Here is a 23746-nt window from a genome sequence, read left to right as displayed (position 1 = left end):
TTGTGACAATTTGAGATACTTGCTGTCCTGTTATCTCAAATTTCCAAATTTCCGAGATCCTGACCCTGGCTGGACCTGCGAAAATTCCCTTGAATTATGCTTGTCACGTCAAGATATAGAAAGACCTGACCGCCTTCGGCAAAGCAAACCCGAGTCTGATTCCGATCTCCAGAGTATGTGGTCAGTATAACTACATACTTTAATTGATAATTATCTATCGCGAATTCCTCACTAGATGAGACGAAAACTGAATAATAAATATTTAAATATTGATCTAGAATAGTTACAATGGTAGTAGTTTGAGCAAAATCTGACTGACGTAATTTGGTCTCGACCGCTCACGTGAATTGTGCTTAGAAAGCGATGGGTCTCGACGCCGATGCATGATTAATTTGGAGAAAGACACGGAAGACTGCTAACCTCATCATCTGTGAACCCCCACTTTGACTTACGATAAAAAACCTTGCTTTTAATTTCAGATTTATCCCTCCTTTTATATCCATACCTTCAAACTGTTTTCCTCAACTTTTCGCCGTTTCCCTATCGCTCTTCGATCCTTAGGATTCACTGCCGCTGCTTCTACAATCCACCAACAGGCCCCGTCCGCTCCGACAGTCCTATCCCACCCGTTCTCAACGCCCCCACGCGTCAATTGCATAACCCCCGTCAGAATGTCGCACTCCAAAGTAGTTAGTATGTGTCACCAATACTGCCGAACAAAAATTGAGCATTGTACAATTGCTAACCCCCCGAAGTTATCGGCTCCGGCCCCGCCGCCCACACTGCCGCCATCTACCTCTCGCGCGCAGAACTCCAGCCTGTTCTCTATGAGGGCATGCTTGCCAACGGCACCGCTGCTGGTGGCCAGCTCACTACTACCACTGAGATTGAGAACTTCCCAGGTTTCCCCGCAGGCCTCGGCGGCGCCGAGTTGATGGATAACATGCGCAAGCAGTCCGAGCGTTTTGGTACCGAAATCATCACCGAGACCATCTCAAAGCTGGACCTTTCAGAGCGTCCCTTCAAGCTGTGGACCGAGTGGAACGATGGTCCCGATGACAAGCCCGCTCGCACTGCCGACGCTGTTATCATTGCCACTGGCGCCAATGCCCGCCGCCTCAACCTCCCCGGAGAGGAAAAGTTCTGGCAGAACGGTATCAGTGCCTGCGCTGTCTGCGATGGTGCCGTCCCTATCTTCCGCAATAAGCCCCTCTACGTTATTGGTGGTGGTGACTCCGCTGCCGAGGAGGCCATGTTCCTGACCAAGTACGGCAGCCACGTCACCGTCCTAGTCCGCAAGGATAAGCTGCGCGCTAGCAAGGTCATGGCTGATCGTCTTCTTGCCCACAAGAAGTGCACTGTTCGCTTCAACTCTGTCGCTACCGAGGTTTTGGGAGAGGATAAGCCTAACGGTCTCATGACCGGTCTCCGTGTCAAGGATATCATCTCCGGCGCTGAGGAGACCGTTGATGCCAACGGTCTGTTCTACGCTGTCGGCCACGACCCCGCTAGTGCCCTGGTAAAGGGCAAGGTCGACCTTGATGAGGATGGATACATCGTCACTGTCCCCGGTTCCAGCCTTACCAGTCTGCCCGGTGTTTTTGCTTGTGGTGACGTTCAGGACAAGCGCTACCGCCAGGCTATCACCAGTGCTGGCTCCGGCTGCATGGCTGCTCTGGATGCTGAGAAGTTCATCGCTGAATCCGAGTGAATCGAAGATCCACTGCCCACGCCTAATTCGCTCGCCAGAATGGCGGCTTTTAATCCCAAGCCGCTGCTCTAGAAATCCTTTCTTCACCTTGCTTATAATGTCATTCAACTGCACAACCTTATAACGACCTCTATTGTGGAGCGTACTGTTTACATGCTCGTTGCGCCCATTTTTGTTTTTTCTTATCATTTTAGACTTATTTGCCTCGCTATGGATACTTAGCCTATCATTTCCCCGTGCATACATCTTTGCTATACTTGGCAATTTTTTTTTTGTCTGTTTCTTCATCTGATCTAAGAATTTGGAGTCGGGCTCGTTTGCTTTGGTCAAACTTTTGTTGATCGATACCGATAGAGATAGAAATTGATGAAACTTGAAAAGCATTTCGCAGTAGTACGTCAGATGTCAGTTAGGCTGTACGGAATATGCTTGACCACCTGGGAAGTGCGGTTGAATACTGAATGTCGTATCATCCGACTACAAGACGGTCCTAATTGAACGAGAAGGATCGTACGGAGTAAGTTTTGTCAGAATCCGAAGTATACTCATAAAGATATGAACCTGATCTAAGTAAAAGGTAAGGAATGGGTCATCTAGACCGAGTTCTTAGGCAGCTAGAACGATGCAATCATTTAATAATTATACAGTAGCTTCTCACTCCCTGCTGTCGCAGGCTATGACATAACCCACGTCTCATAGGGGTTATCTCCACACCAGGCATCCTTAACCTCGTAAGAACGTCTCTCCCACTCCGTAATAGCAGCCTTCCACTGCACCAGTGCGGCCTCATTCTCGCGGCGATTCGCTTCAACATGCTCCAGATACGGCTGCTTCTCGCAAGGAGAAGCATCCCGCCACATCTGGCCGAGAGCTTTGCGGATCTCATCGCGGCCTGCTTTAGCGTTTGGGTTGCCTGTTGCCTCGCGACGCACATTGTCGGTTTGGACGCGGCATTTTGCCCAATAGTCTTTTTGGTACTGCAGGAATGGGTTTAGTGATGTGTTTTTTGGGCGGATTGGCGCTGACCCAATCTCTGCGTATATTGCTGTCCACATCGCTTGTTCGTATGTGTCCTGGCGAATTTTGTCTTGAGATATGGAGCCTCGGGAGGAAGAGGTGGTAGCTAAGGGTTCGGATGCCACAGGTTGTGAGAGTTGAGAAGGATGGGGGACATGAGATGGCTGAGAAGCCTGTGTTTGTGTTTGTGGCGTCGGAGTTGGGAATTTGGCTCCTGATTTCTCAGGAACGAGGGGATTGGCAACCACAATTGGCCCGACCACCGCTTCAATGATTTCGGCCGCAGCGCGAAGACCTGATAGATAGGCTCCGTGGACGGTGGCAGGATGTGTTCCGCAGGTAGCCTCTCCTGCGAAGTGCAGATTACCAACTTGCTGGGCCATGAGATTGTAGTCTTCGGGAAGTGCTTTCGAAGCTACATATGAGTAGCTCCCGTAGGTAAATTTGTCAGAGGCCCAGCGGGTGATGATAGTCTCAAGCGGATCAGGGACGGCGGTGTGCTTGAAAACATTGCGAAGCTGTGAGGTGACTTCGGCAATAATCTTATCGTCTGGCCTTGTCTCGGCTTGGATTGCTGAATCTCCTGCCATAAGGGCAATAAGGACTGGCAACCCGGTGGTTCGAATGCAGTTCCAGAAAAGGTAGAAACGACCGCGGTTTCGGGCGTAGTCTTCTTGGACCATACTGACAGGATTAGTCGGCTCACGAAGAAGCCCAAACATGTCCCGTTCGATATCCCAGAAAGGTTCTTCAAATACCAGGACTACCTTGTTCATCACACCGAATCCCAATCTCTCGATTGCCCCACTCTTCCAGTCTGGGAGAGGGGGATTGAACTTGATAGTCTGGTGCTTGAGAGTACCAAGGGAGCCCGTGAAAACCACATGATCTGCAGCAAACTGTTCGCCTCCCTCACAGCGGACGACTGCCTTGCCCTTCCCAGATGGGTCATATGAGATGTCAGAGACAATTTGGTTTGTGCGTACGTCGAGTTTGGTAGGAAGTGAATATAATCCGAAGGGAAGTTGAGAATAGCCACCAATAACCTGTGAATGTTCGCCCTCAAATTCATTGCCAATATCCTGATCCCAGCTAGACAGGCTGAGATTGTGGACATTCGTTGCATTTGCGTATTCGAGATTTGCATAATGCCAGTTAAGGAGTCTCATATCCCTGGGCGTTAGAGGAAGCATCTGCTGGTACTGCTTCACGCCCTCATCAAGGACAGCTCCCAGTGTTTGCGTGGGAGTCACATTTGCAATTGCATCGAGGTCGACCGTGTTCTCATCGGTATAACCGGGTTTCAGGTTCCAGCCTATCGCCTGGGAAGTGACAGCGGCTGAATGTTCCTTCGAAGGGCCAATGTGGTCCACTACCATCTCGTACGCCAATTCTGCATCTGCTGTCTTGTGTCCTACACCCCGACGTCTTCGAACTCTTTTTGTGGGCACGAGAAGATGCTCTGTTCCTGTAGCACGCGCATTTTCGTACTGACGAACAGTAAGCCCGTCATCCACAGCTGATTCTCTATTGTCATCAATTAACTCCCGATCTCCCTCAGCAGTTGGGTTGATAACGGCTTTCCGGCGATAGAATCCGCTACGGTCCAGTACATCATTGTATAGTTTTTCGTCCATGGTATCTCGCACTTCATCGACAGGAAACCCATCGATGTCGTAGATTGTTGAAATGTCACGCAGTAAGTGGTAGTGAAGGGCCAGCTGGCTTCGAACTATGAGGTCCAAAGGATTTCCATTGTCAAACCCAACAATGATTTGGGCTCCCATCTCAGCCTTTGGAACGAGGCCAGGAGGCAAAATTTGTGATGGCATACTATGTAAGGGATGCGAATAAATTCTGCCACCAATTCGTCGACGTCCTTCAAGTACAACGACCCGTGGAGCGGTTTCTGCATCGCGGTAGTGGATGAACAAACTTTCCAACTGGCGTGCACAACCAAGACCTCCTACACCAGCTCCGATGACAACAATGACTGGACCTTCCTTTCGTCTGCCTCGTCTGGCAACTACTGGAGGGACAGGGGTTTCGACACAGCCGAAGTTGATATAGCCATATCGCACGAGCCAGTCGTACGAAAACGAGGCAAGATCCATCCACCGGTAATCTTTGGCACATCCGAGCGCCTCATCTCTGGTCACACTGATCATGGCATTGCGGGTCCAGAGTCGCAAAATCCCATTTCTTATGTTGAGGTATGCAGTCACATGAACGTGACATAGAAGTTCTTGCAACGCTGCCTGTTCTTTAGGATGAAGGGCATACGGATCCAGTCGGGATGCATATGCAGCTGCCACGCACTGTTCGCCGTAAAGGCCGGGCGGCATCCGCAGGGGAATCGATGAACGGGGTCGACATTTAGAAAAATCGATATTACCATTATGAAAAACACTCACTCCGGCCGTAAGAGGCGGTGTAGGCAGGGATGGTACGGGTGTGGTTGATGTAGAAGTTGATTTTCTCTTGCGCGAGGCTGTATGAGAAGATGATGTAGTTGATTCATAAGGAGTGGTGGTGGTTAAAGAGCCATTCAAATAATTAGATCCATCGGCTTCAAAGGACTGAAGGAGGGAGATAGGATTCCCGGACAGTTCCTGGAGCTCTGAGGAGGTAATAATGGGGTTAGATGGCCCAAGAGAGGGTTCCGAGGGCTTGAGCCGTTTCATAAGGGGTTGGCTGTCATCATCAATCGATGATACATGCCGTTCTTGACCAGTAGAAGGAAGGTTCTCTGTGATAATTTGGTTGATGTATGTGGTAGCCGTCGAGACGGCTGGAAAACCCTTCGTTTGAATTTTCATGGGTGCCTCCATGTTCAAGTTTGAGTAGTTACAACCCAGCTATCTCTTCACGACACTAGTAGAGGAGTCTGTTGAAGCTCTGGAGATATGGGATGGTAAGTTACGAAATTCGAAGCTGAAGCCCTAAAACCTGACGTACCCTTAAGATGGTGTCCCGATGTCTGGTATTCAGATATTGCAACGCAATTGATCAATTGTCACTGATCATGATGCATGTATTGGAATGTAATCATAAAAGCCAGTATATTTCCAGCGGGTCAAAATACTTTCAAATGTATTATGCCGTCTATCTGCCCGTCGATGTTAACGTCGTAGTAGGGAGTAGATGGTGGGGGTTCAGATTTGCAAGTATGAATGTGGAGAGAGCGGAGGGTGGCAAGGATTGTGAGCAGGGATGTCCTACATCTATACCCAGTCCCTTGCAAAGCCAAAGCCTAATCCTGGCCTATTGACTTCCATCGAGTCTTGAACTGGAAGTATTCACAAAAAACTTGGAAGAGGAAGTCGATAGAAAAGAGTGGCAGTTGTGCCTTGATTCCTCGGAACGGCGTATATTTCAGACCGCGCTGGTCGATCGAGTCCTCTTCATTTCGTCCCTTCTATAAAATCACTATATTTCTTCGTTGCTTTAACTTCACTTTGACTTTTATTACGCTAATTATCAGGAGTGTTCAGCAATGAACCGTCAATTTTAATTCTATAGCATTGGACCTCCAATATGTGCAGCTATTTCCGTTGAATATGCCTGTGCAAGCCATATGTCTCATCCACATCGTTTGTAGACTCAAGGTCGTCTGAGTCATTATCCGTAAACTGATCGTGGTAGGATGTCCGACTCGACTTCCATCGGCCTGGTTCATTATCGCTTTCATCGTCGAGATCGAGATCAACATTGTCGTCATCCAGAGTGGAGAAACCAAGAAGCTCTTCCTCATCCCGGGCGATATCAAAAGCATCGTTTGTAGCATCATCTTCTGATAATCCGTCACGAGGCTGATGCGCACTATGGTCAGCGTTCTCATTATCTTCACGCTCTATTGCTTCGAGTTCATTCGCGCGAGCCAAGGTTCTGAATAGAGACCACAGGATTAGTAATCGATTAAAGTAAACTTTGGACAATGAGAGAATGACCTACCTTTGATAAATATAATATCCAGTACCGACACCAATCACTCCTGATGCGATAATGCTGATGATATTTACAGCCTTGGCGCCTGTACTCATCTGATCGCCCGTTTCAGCAAGAATCCGCAGGCGACTGCCAATGAAGACGTGGGTGAGCAGCTTGGGTGAGACGATGGCCGTAGCGAGACCATACATCAAGGGCTTGACCGTAGGAAAGGTGGAAACGGCACCATTGCAGATGGAGTATGGAAGTGGACACAGGCGAATCATGCACAGAAGCTTCAGTCCGTCATATTTCAAAGTCAATGCCAGTGCAGCAAATCGCTTGTCGCGCTTCATGAGCGCATTGACGAGTTTCGACAGTAACGTGCGCGATACATAGAATGACACGGTAGAGCCGAGAATAGTTGCGGATGCGTACAGCAGCCACCTATCATGAATCAAAAGTCAGCACAATCATTTTTGAACACATGCAAATATTACATACCCTTTCCATATTCCAAAGATGAAACCCGCGGATGTGCCCATCGTTGACCATCCCACCAAAGGGGGAAACGAGACAAAAAATACACATGTCCAGAGTATAAAGGCGACGAGCGGAGACTTTTCCCATCTTTCTGCGACCTTGGGCAGAACCCTGAGTATCCAGCCAGACAGAAGCAAAAACGAGATTCCCAATGCAGCAGCTATTAAAGCCGCCGCAATGAATGCGACTTTCTGCCAGATAGTCATTCCATTCCATTTCGCATTTAGACTGTCATATGTCTCTTTGCCCCATTTGATCAACCTATCGCGGTAGGTGGCTGCCTGATTATTGGCCCAGCGGCTAGACGAATCTCGTCCACCGGCGCGGCTCCATGGCAGCTGTTCCTCACTATCAGGAGATCGAGGGCTAGCATCTGGGGAAGTGGAAAGGGCCAATGCCCTTGCCGTGGAGTGATAGTCGGCAGGCATAGCTGGAATTTGAAGAGGATAGCGCACGGGAGGAGCTCCGAGAGAGCTTTGAATCAGCGACCGGCGCTGTGAAGACAGAATATGAATAGAAGATATCCAAGATATTCACAAGAACCCAGACTCAAAATAAAAACGAGTTAATATCTAGAAAAGAGTTTGGGCGTAAAAAAAGCCCAGTAGGGCCGAACATGAGAGTTGTACAAGGTACGGCTAGAAGGCTGAGGTAGAAGCGAACGCCCCCATAATTACTTATCGGATGACAAGTCAAGTTCGACGGATCCAACCGGGAGCTTTCCGTTGATCCAACATATATGAGATTCATTGATAGATTATATCAGATTCTACGGAGTAATTTGACCTTCATCACAGAAAATCAATAATATTCGTTTCATTACTTGTGCTTCATTATGTCGGTGCCAAAGTACCTTTTCAGATTATGCTGTTATTCGGCACGGAAGTATAGTATACGGAGTTAAATACTCAAGTAGCTTTTGGTCATCTAAAGTTTTACTTGATACTTCAATGTCAGAAGTAATTAAAGGAAAAGGCCTGGTCTAGCAGATGTAAACTAATAGATCATATTGGTAGGGATTGCAATTAGTCCCGGAGCCTGTCTTGCCATATAATCCGGAGAAAGGGGAACCCCATCCTTTTGTTTTCTCTTTTACCAACTCCCCCTCCTTCACCGTCTGCTTCATTCATTTCTGAATGATGCGATGTAATCACTGCCTACACTTTGACTTTACATCCAGTCCTCGGCTATCACCCCTTTTTATCACCCCGTAGATCTTTCCAACTCGATCACCTATAACTTATTGAAGAAGCTATGGAATGGGCACGCTGAAGCCCCCGATATAGCCTTCAACATTGGAATTCAGTGGATCTGATTCGCAGACAAGAGATCCTCAAGTTGATTCATTCTCTTCTGTCCGAGGGGTAGAGGACCGGATCTCAATATTATCGCAACATCAACAACAATGGTTGCAGAAGAGCTCCTCGATAAATGCCTGGAAATCCTTCAGGATCAGGCTCTGGATGATGAGGAACAGGCGGAGAAAGTCGAGGATTTCTTACGCGACAACTCGTCACTGTCTGGCTCCCCGTTGGAGAACGCAGTACTGGACATATTATGGCGGCATCGAAATCGAACTCTCCCCGACTCTTCTCCTCCACCCCAGCGCCATACAGTCATTCGCAGGTCATCTCCAGCACCATGGCAGATGGCAAGGTCCTCAACCCCTATGTCCCCCTCAAATCTTGGGACCAGTCCTAGTACCTCGTGGGTCCAGAGTTCGCGCGGGGCATTCTCCCGTCCCCCACTATCCTCAACAGTATCCCCATTTACATCACCACGCCCTTCGCCTCGACTTGCTCTCGCACAGCCCATCCCTCACTCGCCAAACTTGAATGCTTATGAATTTTCGGATCCAAGCCAATTCTCTGAATTTTACGGAGATTTCGGAAATGATAGTGTTGACTGGCTGGTGGGAGATGATGCGAAGAGCACCACCTCATCAATAGGCGGTCTCAGCGTTTCTGGATCACTGAGCGCTACCGCAGCAGAATTTGTTCCCGACATGAGCCCGCATGATATTTTGCGCACTGTACTCGGTGATAAACGATCAAACGATGAAATCGAAGCAGCACTTGAAGCAAATGGCTATGATCTCGCTGCAACAATTTCATCCCTTTCTCAAGACACAGATACAGACCCGTTCCCCAAGCAAATGGATGATGGTCGTATTCTTGTCGGTAAGTCAATGGCCGTGGAGCAAATGCGGCCGATCACACCGCTGGCGCATGGTCGCAGTCCAGTTGTGTGCAAATATTTTCTATCTACTGGTCAATGTCTCCGTGCCGATTGCCGCTTTAGCCATGATTTAACAAGCCATTTATGCAAGTACGTATATCAAGATCTTCCTCCTATTATCATTACTAACACTCATTGTCAGATACTGGGTCATGGGTAGCTGCCTAGCTGGTGATGGCTGTCCATTCTCGCATGATCCGTCAGCTCTCGTTTCCACTCTCAGTGTTTCAGGAAGTAGCCGGCCAACTTCCCCACCAGCTGGCTCACCCTTCCAAGTAGAAATCAGTTCAGATGCGTTTCCACCTTTGCAGTCGACTGGAGGTTTGGAAGACCCATGGGCAAATCAATATGGAGGCCGGTATCCAATGCATATGTCTGGTCTTCCAGGGGGTAAAGTGCCACCTGGGCTTCACCCCGGTATGGGTAGACGAAATGCGTCACACTTGGGACGCCCCGGTTCCCGACCGAACAGTCGTCACCAGAACCGAGATCTCAACTCTGCACCGTCCGTAGATGATCAAGACGCATTTCCAACACTTGCCTCCGTCAGCGCTAAGAACGCAGGCAAAAAGCACCATGGTAAGCGAGGTACTCACAATCTTGACACCAAGGAGAACGTACCTTCTTCTCTAGCAGATGTGGTTCGAATGACTCCATCACCTGTGCCCAGCAAGGGGAAATCTGGCTCCAAAAATGCCAAAGATACCAAGAGTCGTGAGCACAGTGCAGCTGCTCAATCCATTCCTGCGCCACAGAATATCCCCTGGCTTGAAACCGGTGGCCGAGCTAACCAGCAGTATATCAAGTGTCGCACAGAAGCGATTCGCCATGGAACTGTTCGAAACAAATTCCTACAAAGGTAATTTGCTCACTAACGTTTTCAGTCTTCCGTTCTAGGCTAACTTCAAATCAACAGTGCGGCTCAGGCATGGAACCGTAATGACGCGCGTGCTGCGAAGGCCTTGTCTCTACGGGGACAGGCTGAGAACGACGCAATGCGCCGCTGCCATCGAGAAGCAGCGCGCCAGTTATACGACGAGCGTAATCAGCATTTACTCCAGGCAGGCCTGGAGGAATCCTCAGAGGAGCTATACGTCGATCTGCACGGTCTCCATCCCGAGGAAGCGATTGAATATCTGGAGAAGATTCTCCTCAAGCATGCACGCGAAGGTCTTCGGGTTGTCTATGCTATCACAGGAACAGGCCACCACTCGAAGAATGGCAAGGACAAGATTGGCAAATCTGTCAAAGCCTGGCTCAACGAATGGCGGTATCTCTTTCGAGAATTCAGTGTGCCCGGTGAAAGAGGCGGTTATGTCGGTGGCATCCTTGGTATTGATCCGACTAGTTATGATAAATCTTTGGCTCGGAGCTTGGAGCGTGAAGAGGCCGAAGAGGACCGACAACCTACTCTTTCCGGCAAGATTCAATTGCTCAAGCGTCAGGAAATAGAAACAAGAAACCAATGACTACAAATTTGATAATTTTGATTATATCCTTTCTTAACGCCGCGTACTTGAGCAAGCATATATCCGACTACGTAAAAAACTATCAGTCAACTCTAGATGTCGGGCAAGGCTGTGATATGACGTGTTAAACCTTACGAGTGTCTAGATAAAATATGGCATTCATTGGGCAAAGTAAATCTCAAATACGGAGTAAGCCTACCTATCTATTCAGGCTCTTGATGCTTCCACAGCTCTCGCATCGCAGCCACGTCAATACCACAAGCCTCGGCTTTCTTAACAATGACTCTTGCCTTCTCCGCAACAGGGACATCAATCATTTTCCCATCAAGTGTCCAAGCCCCGCGTCCAGCAGCAGCAGCCTTCTCATCCGCAATCACAACCCGCATCGCCCACGCCGACTCCTCAGCATCAGGCCCGAAGATCGCATTCGCCACCTTCACCTGCGACGGGTGAATCAGCTGCTTACCATTGAAGCCTAATCTCCGCCCATCCCGGCACTCATCTTCCAGTACTGCAGGTGGGGACCCATCCGCTTTATCGGATTTATAGGTTGTGCAGACAAGGTCAATGGTAGAAGGGAGATTCGCCGCGCGCGCCGCCGTCGCTATAGCCGAGCGCGCGAACAGGAATTCTGTTAGCGATGGTGTTCTTGAGATGCTTAGATCTAGCGCAAAATCCTCAGCGGCGAAAATAAGACCTTGGAGGAGTGGGGACGCAGCGCATATTGTGGACAGATTCATGACTGATCTGGCTGATTCCACGAGGGCGATGAGCGAGATGGGAGTTCTTGGGTCTGGGCTTTGCTGCTGTTGCTGTAGGGTGTGGGTGATCACATCCGTGACGAAGGTCAGATCTGATGCGGAATTGACTTTCGGAATGACGATTGTGGTCAGGTTTGGTGATTGGAGCTTACGTTGTTAGTATAGCAGGCTTTAACTGTACTTCACACGTCTCGTAACATACCACTTCGGTCAAATCACCCAGTGCTAGCCCGCTTTCTACAGAGTTGATTCGTACCGCGCGTTCGCGCATCCCTGTTGGTTTGGGTTGGTCCATTGCTCTCCTCACGAGTGAGCGGGCCTCGGCCTTCATGTGTGGAGTAACGCTGTCTTCGAGGTCATAGGTGACACAATCTGCGGCCAGAGACCGAGACTTATCAAGAAAGCGTTGCGATGAGCCGGGAACTGATTATTCGGAGCGACGTTAGCTCTCGTGTGATGGCATTGGGGTAGCTTGTTCGAGTGCGGGGAAGATGCAATCGATTTACCGTAGAGCAGAGAGCGGCGGAGAGTATTGCGGGCGGCCATTTTGAAGTATGAACAGATGGAACATGTAGATGCGAAAGAATTTGGATCTCTTAGGACACTTTCGAGGTCTCAAAGTTAATATGTGCAAGCGACTGTGGAGGTGCGGAGATGTGGAGTTTCAATGTTCCGAGGTTCAACTTTTCTGCCGCGTGAGAACTTCAATTCATTGATATTTGATGGTTGGGTTAAATGGGACTCAACGCTAAACTGCATTAGGCCATCACATGATAGCCAGATGTACCCTGTTTTTTAAATGGTAATCCTGCGTTCCAATTTCTTAGTAATCCCCATAGTAATAAGAACGTTTTATTACCATTTCCACCACCAATTCCACCACCAATTCCCCATATCTGCCCTCTATATTCATTATGTCCATCATATTCAATGCCCTCCCCCTCCTACCGCCTATCTCTGAATACGGCGAGCCTTTTTACCGCTCAGTTGAGCAGGCTATTGAGGCTATCAACATACATGCCCAGCCCCAAGACTTCGCAGTCTCAAAGCGAAGCTCCCAGCTTAATCGTATCCAACTACGATGCGCCCGAGGTAAGGTATACGCGAAAACAAGGCATCTTTCATGAATTCCTCCGACCTGTTGAGCAAAAGATCTCGGAAAAAGCGATATATATGGCTGCCACCATATATAATAAGTTTTTATCCGAGAGAGATCCTAGAGAACTCCGCATTCGTGAAGAATGTAGTGGGTTAGCCATTCACACAACAGGACTCCCTTGTATTCACACGATACTGCTCGCTAAGAGGGGTCCAGGCCTCTCAGTAGCTGATTTCCACCCCCATTGGCATCTTCCAGAGGCACCATCTATTCAACCATCTATTCAACCATCTATTCAACCATCTATTCAACCATCTATTCAACCATCTATTCAACCATCTATTCAACCATCTATTCAACCATCTATTCAACCATTCTCTCCGCCCATTCCGGCATCTCAGGTGCAGAACCCCCCTAAGGCCATTACCCGGGGCCGTCCTCCGGCCTCATCGGCGCGGCAGGCTATCTCTCAGCGCTCAACCCAGCGCTCACCATCTCAATTTGAGATCACCGAGCAGCAGATACTAGCTGAGAACCAGGAATTTGAAGTATCACGGGCGGCCTCACAGGCATCTCAGGCAGGGGGGGAGAGGGGGGGGGGCATCGCAGGCATCGGCGGCAGGGGGGCAGGGTGGGAAGCCTCGGAGGATGAAGGGCCAAGAAGATCAGGCCGGGCGCCTAGGCCAAAGAGGAGAAGAACGGATGAGACAACTCAGGGTGAAACCACTGAAACAGACCATTAAAAGGCATGTAAATAGCTTCAAAAATGGAGATTTAATTCAGTGGGGCGGGTGTGTTCTCATCACTGCGGGGATTACTAAGAAATTGGAACGCAGGAGTACCATTTAAAAAACAGGGTACATCTGGCTATCATGTGATGGCCTAATGCAGTTTAGCGTTGAGTCCCATTTAACCCAACCTATTTGATATCGATGATTCATCGGAGTCATTTCAAATTCTTTTTCCGAGGCTGTATTGGACATTCCTCTAACTTATTTCGGCCTTGGAATGTTGGAAGGTCTACCACTTCGGTTGTACGGCTTCCAGAGGTCGGCTTGGACCTCAGAGACGACTCCTACTGCACTATGAGTATGCCAACGTTGTGCGTTCACTCGACCTGAAATATACAATCCCGTACTAAATGCAAATTTGATCTTGCCCCTAGCTGCACAGGCGGAAGAAAACCAGACCATGGAAGGATATACACCCTTTTGGCCTATGATATCATCATATCAACACACTTCTTTTGTAACGAACTAATGAAAATAGTTTCACCAGCTCTCTCAAATTCCAAGGCTTCAATAGCTCTACTTTAGCTACACTACACTTTGGCTTAAAGAGGTTCTCTGACCTCGGGAGTATAACTAATTTAGCCATAGTCAAGCTCAGCCACAACCTTGGAATGGACTATAATTGTCCCTGTACTTCGCAACATCAGCTTGAAATTTACTCAATACCAAGGTTTCAAGGGTCCGGTTTATCACAATGCATACCAATCGTTCACCATACCAACCGCAAGAAGTACCGCCAGTAAAGCCTCGAGATAACCCGGTAGTCTTCAATGTCTTCTTTACCACCACTCCAGAATACAAATGTTACAAAATATTCTCATCAGACAACAAAAAATCTCTTTTAAGAGTCCAATCTCGAAGTCAGCAGTCCATATTGCATCTCTTAGTCAAACACCTCTAATCACCCTCTCATGTATTGCAATCTTGCTCATAACTAAACTGTCGACTTGGGCCTCATAAAACCTCACCATGGAGCACCAAAAACCGGTTGGTGGTCATCTCAACAGCGTGATATCCATGTCCAGCTTTATGGCTACAGTCAAGTCTCCTGAAGAAGATCCTTTCAAACTATTGCTACCGAGACTCGACGATTCACCTAGACTCTCACTGCTACTGGGGTCTTCTTGATAGATGAAAGGTCAAGGACTGTGGTTGCCAAAGATGTTGATATGGAATCTGACTCAAATACATGTGGAACAGTGGAGGCTCTGGGGTCTTACGAAGATATGTTTAATCCTACAGTCTTGACCTCAATTGGAAGACGGGAACTGTTGAAGGTGAACACTTGCATTCATCATTATTAAATTGACAATTACCACCTAACAAGGACCCATTGAAATTCAATGCAATTCCATAGATGTGTAGTAGTAAATATTTTCTAATTTTTAGCTCTGGAGGACATGAATTCCAGGCTTTCCAGTACTGTATTCTGTTGAAAATCAAGCATCGATCATAATGAATGACTATTAAATAGGCTAGTGTAGGTAAAACAACTTATGCAGTAGTACCTGTTCTCAGTCAATGTAGTTACTCCCAGTTCGGTACCTGAATATTCTGCCAAAACTTCTATACCGCTTTCTGTCCGTTATGTCTACCGCCTGCAATCTGCCACTCATCAAGTGAACACAACACATCATCTACCGAGTTTCATCCTCCAACCCTTCCGACATCCCTCCTTTTTGAAGTCTTCAGGACCTAGAGGTGCTGGGTTCCTGTCACTCACCATGGATCAAGGAGGTCAAGGTGACCTGAACTGGCGGCTCAGTGCCCATCCAATCACACTGCTTGTTTTCCTGACGATTCGCATCGGTTCGTACTTACCCCGCAGCCATTGAAGCAGGTATAGACTGACAGTTTATTTGAAAAGGTGCCTTGCTGATGTACCTCTTTGGGGTACTGTTTATCAACAATTTGTATCACTCTCCCAACCACTTGTTCCGCAGAGCATCTAGTTGCTAACAAGCTTCCGCAGTGTCCTTGTCTTTATTCTCACCTTATTGCTTCTCTCCGCCGACTTTTACTACCTAAAGAACATCGCTGGTCGTCGATTGGTAGGCCTCAGGTGGTGGAATGAAGTCAATATATCCTCTGGTGACTCGCACTGGGTCTTTGAATCCTCTGACCCCAATGTCCGTACAATCACAGCCACTGACAAGCGGTTCTTCTGGTTGAGCCTTTATGTAACGCCAGCTTTGTGGGTTGGACTCGCTATCCTGGCTATCCTCAGACTTGTTGGTGTGATCTGGCTGAGTTTGGTTGGTAAGTTTGGTCTCTGAAAATACAATCCGAGACTATGATTTTTGTACACATGCTGAGCAGATGGAAACAGGTATTGCTTTGGTCCTTACTATCACAAATACGGTGGCATTCTCCCGCTGCGACAAGTTTAGCCAAGCCTCAACATTTGCAAACCGGGCTTTGGGTGGAAGCATCGTCAACAATATCGCCGGTGGTCTATTGGGCAGGCTCTTTAGGTAATGAAGATGCTTTATTTGTGTTCATATTATCTTATCTGCAACTGTTTACTTAGCGGTGCAAGTGCGTCTGATGTCTCACAGTATTCGCAGAATATCTGCTCAAATATTTGTACAATTGTTTCAATAGGCTGACAATTACAATGCATTCTATTGAACTTCAACCATGGATACTTCTAGGAAAAATGCATCTAACAAAGAGGTATGACAATCCACCCTCTTAAGTCCTTAACCACGATTGGAGGCTCTTCCTGCTGGCTGGTAGGTTATTGTCACCATTGCTCGTCGAATAGCTAGCAGTGAGGGATCCGGAGTCTCCCAAAAGCCAGATCAATCATCTCCAGAGCTAGCCATCTCGATTGAAGCTAGGAAATCGAGCAGATGTCGATTCATTATCGTCTCTTATCGACACGTGACATTGGTAGCCCTCGGGGAAGATTTAGGCAAGTGGAGGTTGAAAACTATGGCTTTGGTCAATATTTCCACAGGGCTTATACCGCCGTTGATGCTCTTTACTCTGATTTTGGTTTATAATCCAATTTTCCTACGAAGATGTCGTTGCTCAACGTCAACCAATGCCTTCCTTTTTCATTGTCCGTGATAGGGAAAGAAAACCCCAAAAGCCCCTAAACTCTTGTCCAAGACATTAAACAAGGAGCAGCTTTCACAAAAGGCCAAGATGATCGATGAAATATAGACACGCGGTCGCTGCCAATATGGGGGAGCAGGTCAACATGTGGTATTGGCGATCTGGCTAAGGACAACGATGCGCACAACACAACTGAAGCAGTTTTCCGGATCATTCTTAAACTTCCTATTCAGCGCTGTTCTAATGTGTGGATTAATTGTCCGTCGTTGCGCGGAACCTAACGGTCTATTTTACTGAAGCGCTAGTATGCTTCCTTTATGTTTGCTTTCTTCTCCCCCATTTCTTCTCAACCTCCTCACCTCTCTTCATCTTCCCCCAATACCCCCACCCCCTTTCTTTGACCTTGATCAAGCTTCAGACTTGATAATTGTTGTACTCTTTACTCATTTACAAGATGGGTTCCTTTGACGGCGAAAGCCGTAGCCATGATGGGTATATTTTATTCCTTAGTCCAGTTCATTTCCTTCGGGCAATTTTGCTAACTTCAGTATCTATTACAGCTCCTACCAGGAGAGCCACGAGGGGTACGTATTTTATAATTTTCCCTTTCCCCCCTTCTTTGTGGTATATTATCTAACATTATCTCGATTACAGTGGCCGCGACGAGGGCTACGGCTATGACGAGGACTACGGCTACGACAAGGGCCATGAAGAGTATGTTTTGCTCCTTAATCAGCCTCACTGTATTTTGGAAATTACCTAACTTGATCTCGATTCTAGTTGTTACAAGGACTACAACGCCTCCGGCGAATTCTCGAACGTTTGCTTTAACTGTGGCAAGGAAGGGTACGTTTCCACCCAGCATCTCAAATTTTGTCTATGTTCTCATTATCTAACTTCATCTTGACTACAGTCACTCCAAGCAAGGATGCATCAACGAGCGTGTATTCGCCGGCACCTGCTTCAACTGTGGCCTTGAAGGGTATGTTATATTCCTCACTTATTATCTTGTCTCAACATCATTCTCGATATCTAACTTCATCTTGACAGTCACCCCAAGCAGGAATGCCCCAATGAGCGTGTCTTCACTGGAACCTGCTTCAACTGCGGCCTTGAGGGGTATGTTACATTCTTTCCTAAACTTCTTTAGATGTTGTTCTTATCTAACTTCATCCCTACAGTCACCTCAAGCAGAACTGCCCTACCAAGGGCCCTGATCTTTGCCGTAACTGCGAGGAGGAAGGCCACGCGGCCCATGAATGCACCAACAAGCGCAAGCTGAACCTGGACGATGTCGAGGACATGAACCCTGAGGTTGCCTGGGCCATGATGAAGGCTGCATCGGCTCCCGGTAAGGATCGGGACATCGATGATTTCCGCAAAGCCTTTGGTAGTTTCTCCAAGGCCAACCCCGATATCACTTACCTCGAAATCGAAATGTTGTTTCGCGCCGAGAGATTCCCTGTCTACCTGATTGCTATGGTAAGTGGTCTATGTTTGGTGAATCGTTGATGAATTGAATAGCTAACGTGCGTTACGAATCAGCAAAAGGAACACGAGCCTGTGATCACCCTTATCGACCTCCAGGGCAATATCGATCGTAAGTACATGGTCGGTTTCCACTTCTCGGCCGATGCGCCCAAGAAGTCGATGCGCGAGCGCTGGCCCGAGAGCCCCGAGGAGAACATGGAGCGTCTGGCAAATTGCGGACTCCCCTTCGATCGTCGTGCCATGAAGTGCCACAAGTGCGAGGGAGTTGGACACATCGCCAAGAACTGCACTGAGGAGGTTGTCTCGACTCACGAGCGGGTTGAGATCAAGTGCTTCAACTGCAGTGAAGTTGGACATCGCGTCCGTGACTGCCCCGAGGAGCGTGTCAGGAAGAACCCCGGATGCCGCAACTGCGGATCTGATGAACATCGTGCTAATAACTGTACCGAGGAGCGTTCGGCTGTTCACGTTGAGTGCCGTCGCTGCAAGGAGAGTAAGTTGAAAGCCCGACCTATTGAGATATGCTCTTACTAACGAGTCGCAGCCGGACACTTTGCTAAGGACTGCCCCAGATATGCCGATATGCCCGACGGCTGCCGCAACTGCGAGTCCCCCGACCACAAGTCCCGGGATTGTCCTCTTCCCCGTGACTATTCGAAGGTCAAGTGCAACCGTTGCCAGATGAGTAAGGATTGACCATCACATTTATCGCTTCAAAGATGCTGACTTTATGACTTTAGTGGGACACACTGTCGTCCGCTGCCGCCTGCCTGACCCCGAGGCTGAGCCCGTGTGTGAGAAGCGTCCTGACACCCCTGTGCCTTATTCGTCTGATTCGGCTGACCACTCGGCCAGCGGCGAGGATGAGCTTTGGTAAATCCAATCCCAATGAGATTTCAGCTAGTGCGTGAGAGGGTCTGGAATGAATGGTCTAATGCCGTGGACAACAATAATCTATTCACGATCCGGCAACTAGCTTCTGCCGAAGTCTCCCTGTCGTCTATGTTCTCAACATTTCCAACGCAGGTTTCTCGGTTTCTCAGTTTCTCGGTTTTCCGGGTTGGAACTATTCGCCGTACTATCATGTGCCGTGTTTCCTAAAAACGAAAAAAAAAAAAAAAATTTTGCTGCTCTTTAATGATTTTTTGACCTACTCTGGCGCTACATTTAGTGCTCAGATGGGGTGACGTTTTGCGATGCTGTGTCGCATTTTAACCAAAATTTCTGCAAATCAATGAACTCAGTTCTATTGCGTTACATTTTTCCTCCCATTTCATTCCGTAATTAGTGTCTTGTAAGGGTTAAGTCCCATATCGCGGGCTCGTACTCAAGTTCTTCGTCTAAGTATCCGATGCATGATGCTTCATATACTGAATCTTGGAGAATCTCATCATGTTTCTTTCAAAACTCTTGCCAACCTTCAAGCTTTGAAGATCAATGAGGCAATTCCAGTTATACATTAAATAGTAATACAACCTTTGGAATATCATCACACTAGAAACAACTGTGATGGCTACGAATGGCGAATGGTCTTAAGGTAGATTTACCTGACTTGTATGAAATTAGGGTAAATAAGTGGTATATCAGAGCTGAGAGTCAGGCACCAAAATCTAATAAAAGTCATGAAATATGATGGTAGAAAGAAGGGGTAAATATCTGTCAAATATATGATTCAAGTGGGACATGCAGTCCAAATCATTTATTTTCACGAGCCATTTCTTTGACATTCTTTAGTAGCGAGTACATAATTGCCCAGAAGATGGTTATTAGAAGTTCAAATTGGAGTATCACTGAGTTCAATACCACCGTGAAGACCACTATGAAAGCCACCACGGATACTAGCATCATGGACAGCACTGGCACCACGAACGGGTTGCAGGACCCAATGGTAAAAGTTGACGCTCATCCGTTCGGCTTTGCGCGTTCAGCTCTGGTCGTATCATACATTCAACTCAGTTCCAAGCAGTCAGGAGACGGATCGAATGAGCAGAGGATGATAGTCAACCGACCGAGAATGAAATGGCTAGTTGAGCATCGCTTCGAGTTTTCAAGATAGGCGAGACTTCGACAGCTTTCAGCCTTTGCTTCATTGATGCATATATTTTTCACTTGAGATGATAATAGAAGCTTTGTCCTACTTGATAAGTGAGATTGAGAGCTTGCCCACAAACTTCGACGTGGGAAGATGAACCTGTCAATCTTGTCATGGGATGTGGCCAAGCTGTGAGCTGAAAACCACCCGGCTCGAAGTAGGAAAGATAGCCTATCGCCATCGTCGCAACTGATGTATCCAAGTGGGCGGTGAAGAAATTTAGTGGAAAGGAAACCCGTTTCCAGTGTCATTTCTTTAGGAGCTTACACTTATGGGGTCCATTCAGGATCCAAAGAACACACCCACTGTCCAGAGCAATGACGGAACTGAAGTCTGTTATTTTCAGATGGTATGCTCACGCAAAGCTGTGTTCGCCGTCATATTCCTTGGGTATGGAAACTTAGAAGGGCCTTGAACTTGGAACTTGCAAGATCTGATTAGGCAGATATGCCAAAAAGAAATTGGTCCACGGCGCTTCCGAGGTTCCTGGTCATAGGAGGACCATCAGAACTCCCAAAGCATGACCCGGGAGTGGAGCTTAGAAAGCCAGAAGTACCTAGGTGGTATGCAACTTCTGACGGCTTTGTATACAGTCGTGTCATCCTTTGGGAGGACTTTAATGTCCTTTGGCTTCAATCTCAACTTCGATAGGGCCAGCAGTCTCAACTGACCTGCAGGCTCTACTGTATCCATGACTGTATACGGGTTAGACATATCCTCTGACGAAGCCTGGATAGCACATCCTGCAAGACCGAGAAGGACATTCGTGTTTTCATCCATATTAAAATCGAAGATAGCGTGTTGATGAAGGCCATCTGATGGAAGAATTTGGATTTGAAAATGACGAAGGAAATTACCAACCGTCATTAAACATCTACCCATCATGTATTTATTGAAGCACAATACTCTTGAGATGGGGCTCGAATCTGTATCGGGATATTGGGGCGCAGTTTGATATCAATTGTCACTCATCATGATGCATGTATTGAATCATGACCACAAGAGCCCTCCATCATATTGCTTCTTGATGCAAATCACTTGATCATGGAGAAAAGGCCCTTAGTAAATGCGGATATTGAGGTAGTGCGTGCGCTTTAATAAGATTGGGCGTCGAGTTGCAATAAGACTCCTCAAAATACATCTCTCAGCTTTGGATAGAAGTCTTGAAGTCTGTGCATTCTCGTGAGAAAGTCGATTTGAATATAGTGGTGGGGCACAGGGATCCATCAACAAGTTTGAACGTGTCAGAAGTTTCAAAAGGATACTCAATTGTGGGGTCCGATATCAAATCGATTATGTCATAAGCCTTTTCAGCACTGCCTGGCCAAGTAGTAACTTATGAGATGATTCGACAGGCTATGATTCCATCGACATCGATGGTGGCTCAAATATGCCCCTGTCGATTGGCTACGGTGCCCGCCATAAGATGAGTAGGTGAGATCTTTTCTCCTGAGCAATGATTCCTTAGTAGTTCATTGATGACTGATAACCTTAAGCTTCATATAGAAGCAGAGCTCTTTTTCACACCAAGCCTCAGAGGTGTGTCCACATAAGAGGATGGGAGTGATGTAGGAGGGATGAGAAATGACATCGAACAATAGAGAAGTCCTGGCACATATATCAGACTGGCGGTCAATCCATGTATTACACGTCGCTCTTCACGCGCATTGTCTAGTTTGCATGCGTTCATTTGAAAGGTGAATGTACCTAGCCCAAGTCTTTTGGCATTCAAGTTTGGAAGTTTCACCTTTCAAGTGAGGCCCCAGATAATGAGGAAGAACCCTTCCCAAAGAATTTGGGAGAGGCTTTACTAATAGTCATCATCCTATCCGAGGGTGAAATGCTTGGTCCTATTTCTCGTCGTAACATCGATGCATTTTATCATCATAAAGAATTTCGTATGCTTCTTGCGGCTGATTGAAGAAAGCGAGGGCCAAGGAAGCAAATCTGGAATTAAATTTGCGAAGGATGATAGTGATGATCCATGTCTAGCGGCTGTATCGTGGGAGGGGTTGAGGCGTTTGCTGCTCTCATCTGTTTTTTTTTTTGGAAGGCTATATGAGATCCGCACCAGACGGTACAGAAATTTCTGGAGTTGTAGACCCCAGATTAAAGCCATTTTGATGGTTCCTGGGCCCAAATGGAGCACCTGAGTACAAACAACGTGCATCTTCTTTACATTCAGCAGCAACCCAAGCGGGGCTCCAAATAGTGATTCTTGATATTGTGCGCATGTCTAAGGCGGATAGGATAGGGTTGGTAGCTGTTGGAGACATTGGCGCTCTGTATATCATATTTGCTGTGGCGCCAATTTGAGAATCAGCCAGACGGGTTTGTTTCTTCGATTTCCAGTAATCTAAGTAGTATACTCTGGCCGGGATGGGTGTAATATTGTGTCTCAGAGCGCACGCACATTGCCGCGAGTGGTAGATACTCACTCCAAGTTGATGGCTTGGAATTTTCAAGTCCGGATGTCATGGAGCTCATAGTGACAGCTCTGTGTCTGCGGGCGCCTATTGCTAATCCAACAGGTCTTCAGATGTCACCCCAAGATGAAGGAGTAATGTCTTAAGGAAGAAGGTATCGGACCCATATATCCTGTTTATATACCTGCCAGGACTAGGGTCTAGTCACGTGTTTACTCTCTTTCTTTTTGACAAAGTGAGGAAAGTGAGAGGTAAGTGAGAAGAACGTGAGAAGAAAGTGCGCTTGCAAGGATTCCATTGCGTTCGCCACATGTTTCCTTCATTGACATGTAGGTCGTTTCACTCCAAGATGATGTGTAAGTAAGAAGAAGGTAAGGACAAGCTATAAATCTTTAACATATTTGGGCGGGTTCAAATAATTTCAAGACCAGCTGAATATTAGTATTCACATTCATAATATTCTTTGCGTTGGTATGCTCTGAAATGGAAATCCGACATGATAGGCCAAGATAATTTCGGATGTCTTCTAATTGCCCGCAGATGCTAACGGTGTCGTAGTCCGGAGCAGGATGTGAAGAATTCAGGACTGCACGTTTGAATGAGACCTTTAATCAAGAGTGAAATACCTGTCAAGGTTACATACCTTCTTTGGCAAGGAGGTCTTTGTACCCTGAGGTGAGGGGGTGCCTTAAGGAAGACGAATATATGAATATATGACCGATATCTTTCTTGTAAAGTCTTGGGTCTTGGGTATTGTCACGTATCTTCATCATTGACAATTAAGTCTTTGTATTCCAAGATGAGGGAGTGATGTATAAGGAAGAAGGATATATACTGAAATATCTTCCAAGGCTATTCAAATCCTCCAGGGCTGGGTCACATGCTCCTTTTTAACAAAATGAGAGTCAAGTGAGACGGGAGTGAAGTAAGAGTAAGAGTGAAGCGAGAATGAAATGACAGTGAGAAGAAATTAAGAGATAATTCAAGCTCGAGCCCGTGGACGTACTCTATTTCAGACATCCATGCAAGGAAGGTGTCATGAAGCATGCTTATGGTCACGTGCATCATTTAGCCCTTAAGAAACAACTACGTAGAAGTTTGAATAATGCGATACATTC

The 23746-nt window shown here is 47.2% G+C and overlaps 11 protein-coding genes across 11 annotated transcripts; 6 read left to right on the top strand and 5 right to left on the bottom strand.

Annotated features, from left to right (window-relative positions):
- Positions 1-671: 671 nt before the first annotated feature.
- trr1 (thioredoxin-disulfide reductase TRR1) lies at positions 672-1711 on the top strand (the record flags this gene model as incomplete). Its single annotated transcript, XM_057206355.1, has 2 exons — positions 672-693; positions 756-1711. The coding sequence occupies 2 exons, from the start codon at positions 672-674 to the stop codon at positions 1709-1711; spliced, it is 978 nt and encodes a 325-aa protein (XP_057064035.1).
- A 674-nt stretch (positions 1712-2385) lies between these two features.
- On the bottom strand, positions 2386-5559 carry aof2 (putative lysine-specific histone demethylase Aof2; the record flags this gene model as incomplete). Its single annotated transcript, XM_057206354.1, has 1 exon — positions 2386-5559. One exon carries the CDS (start codon positions 5557-5559, stop codon positions 2386-2388), a length of 3174 nt encoding a protein of 1057 aa, XP_057064034.1.
- Positions 5560-6273: 714 nt separating this feature from the next.
- On the bottom strand, positions 6274-7626 carry N7495_003702 (TVP38/TMEM64 family protein; the record flags this gene model as incomplete). The annotated part of the gene is made up of 3 exons (XM_057206353.1): positions 6274-6616; positions 6683-7102; positions 7160-7626. The coding sequence occupies 3 exons, from the start codon at positions 7624-7626 to the stop codon at positions 6274-6276; spliced, it is 1230 nt and encodes a 409-aa protein (XP_057064033.1).
- A 977-nt stretch (positions 7627-8603) lies between these two features.
- Positions 8604-10905, top strand: N7495_003701 (CCCH zinc finger and SMR domain protein; the record flags this gene model as incomplete). The annotated part of the gene is made up of 3 exons (XM_057206352.1): positions 8604-9526; positions 9579-10295; positions 10353-10905. 3 exons carry the CDS (start codon positions 8604-8606, stop codon positions 10903-10905), a joined length of 2193 nt encoding a protein of 730 aa, XP_057064032.1.
- Positions 10906-11108: 203 nt separating this feature from the next.
- On the bottom strand, positions 11109-12212 carry N7495_003700 (HpcH/HpaI aldolase/citrate lyase family protein; the record flags this gene model as incomplete). The annotated part of the gene is made up of 3 exons (XM_057206351.1): positions 11109-11813; positions 11869-12089; positions 12173-12212. The coding sequence occupies 3 exons, from the start codon at positions 12210-12212 to the stop codon at positions 11109-11111; spliced, it is 966 nt and encodes a 321-aa protein (XP_057064031.1).
- Positions 12213-12580: 368 nt separating this feature from the next.
- Positions 12581-13508, top strand: N7495_003699 (uncharacterized protein; the record flags this gene model as incomplete). Its single annotated transcript, XM_057206350.1, has 2 exons — positions 12581-12758; positions 12880-13508. 2 exons carry the CDS (start codon positions 12581-12583, stop codon positions 13506-13508), a joined length of 807 nt encoding a protein of 268 aa, XP_057064030.1.
- A 1670-nt stretch (positions 13509-15178) lies between these two features.
- Positions 15179-16034, top strand: N7495_003698 (DUF846 domain-containing protein; the record flags this gene model as incomplete). Its single annotated transcript, XM_057206349.1, has 4 exons — positions 15179-15365; positions 15424-15469; positions 15529-15815; positions 15886-16034. Coding segments are annotated over 4 exons (669 nt in total), but the record flags the coding sequence as incomplete, so codon positions are not given.
- Positions 16035-17073: 1039 nt separating this feature from the next.
- Positions 17074-18987, top strand: N7495_003697 (uncharacterized protein; the record flags this gene model as incomplete). Its single annotated transcript, XM_057206348.1, has 10 exons — positions 17074-17111; positions 17180-17203; positions 17274-17333; positions 17400-17465; positions 17533-17601; positions 17670-17738; positions 17801-18101; positions 18165-18603; positions 18655-18795; positions 18851-18987. 10 exons carry the CDS (start codon positions 17074-17076, stop codon positions 18985-18987), a joined length of 1344 nt encoding a protein of 447 aa, XP_057064028.1.
- Positions 18988-19956: 969 nt separating this feature from the next.
- N7495_003696 (uncharacterized protein) lies at positions 19957-20166 on the top strand (the record flags this gene model as incomplete). Its single annotated transcript, XM_057206347.1, has 1 exon — positions 19957-20166. The coding sequence occupies one exon, from the start codon at positions 19957-19959 to the stop codon at positions 20164-20166; it is 210 nt and encodes a 69-aa protein (XP_057064027.1).
- A 540-nt stretch (positions 20167-20706) lies between these two features.
- N7495_003695 (uncharacterized protein) lies at positions 20707-20982 on the bottom strand (the record flags this gene model as incomplete). The annotated part of the gene is made up of 1 exon (XM_057206346.1): positions 20707-20982. The coding sequence occupies one exon, from the start codon at positions 20980-20982 to the stop codon at positions 20707-20709; it is 276 nt and encodes a 91-aa protein (XP_057064026.1).
- Positions 20983-22256: 1274 nt separating this feature from the next.
- On the bottom strand, positions 22257-22496 carry N7495_003694 (uncharacterized protein; the record flags this gene model as incomplete). Its single annotated transcript, XM_057206345.1, has 1 exon — positions 22257-22496. The coding sequence occupies one exon, from the start codon at positions 22494-22496 to the stop codon at positions 22257-22259; it is 240 nt and encodes a 79-aa protein (XP_057064025.1).
- Between the last annotated feature and the right edge of the window lie 1250 nt (positions 22497-23746).

The sequence above is a fragment of the Penicillium taxi genome (assembly GCF_028828555.1).
Source record: "Penicillium taxi strain IBT 34144 chromosome Unknown utg000003l_segment0_segment0, whole genome shotgun sequence".
NCBI classification, from domain to species: domain Eukaryota; kingdom Fungi; phylum Ascomycota; class Eurotiomycetes; order Eurotiales; family Aspergillaceae; genus Penicillium; species Penicillium taxi.
This window is presented reverse-complemented; position numbering and strand designations above follow the sequence as displayed.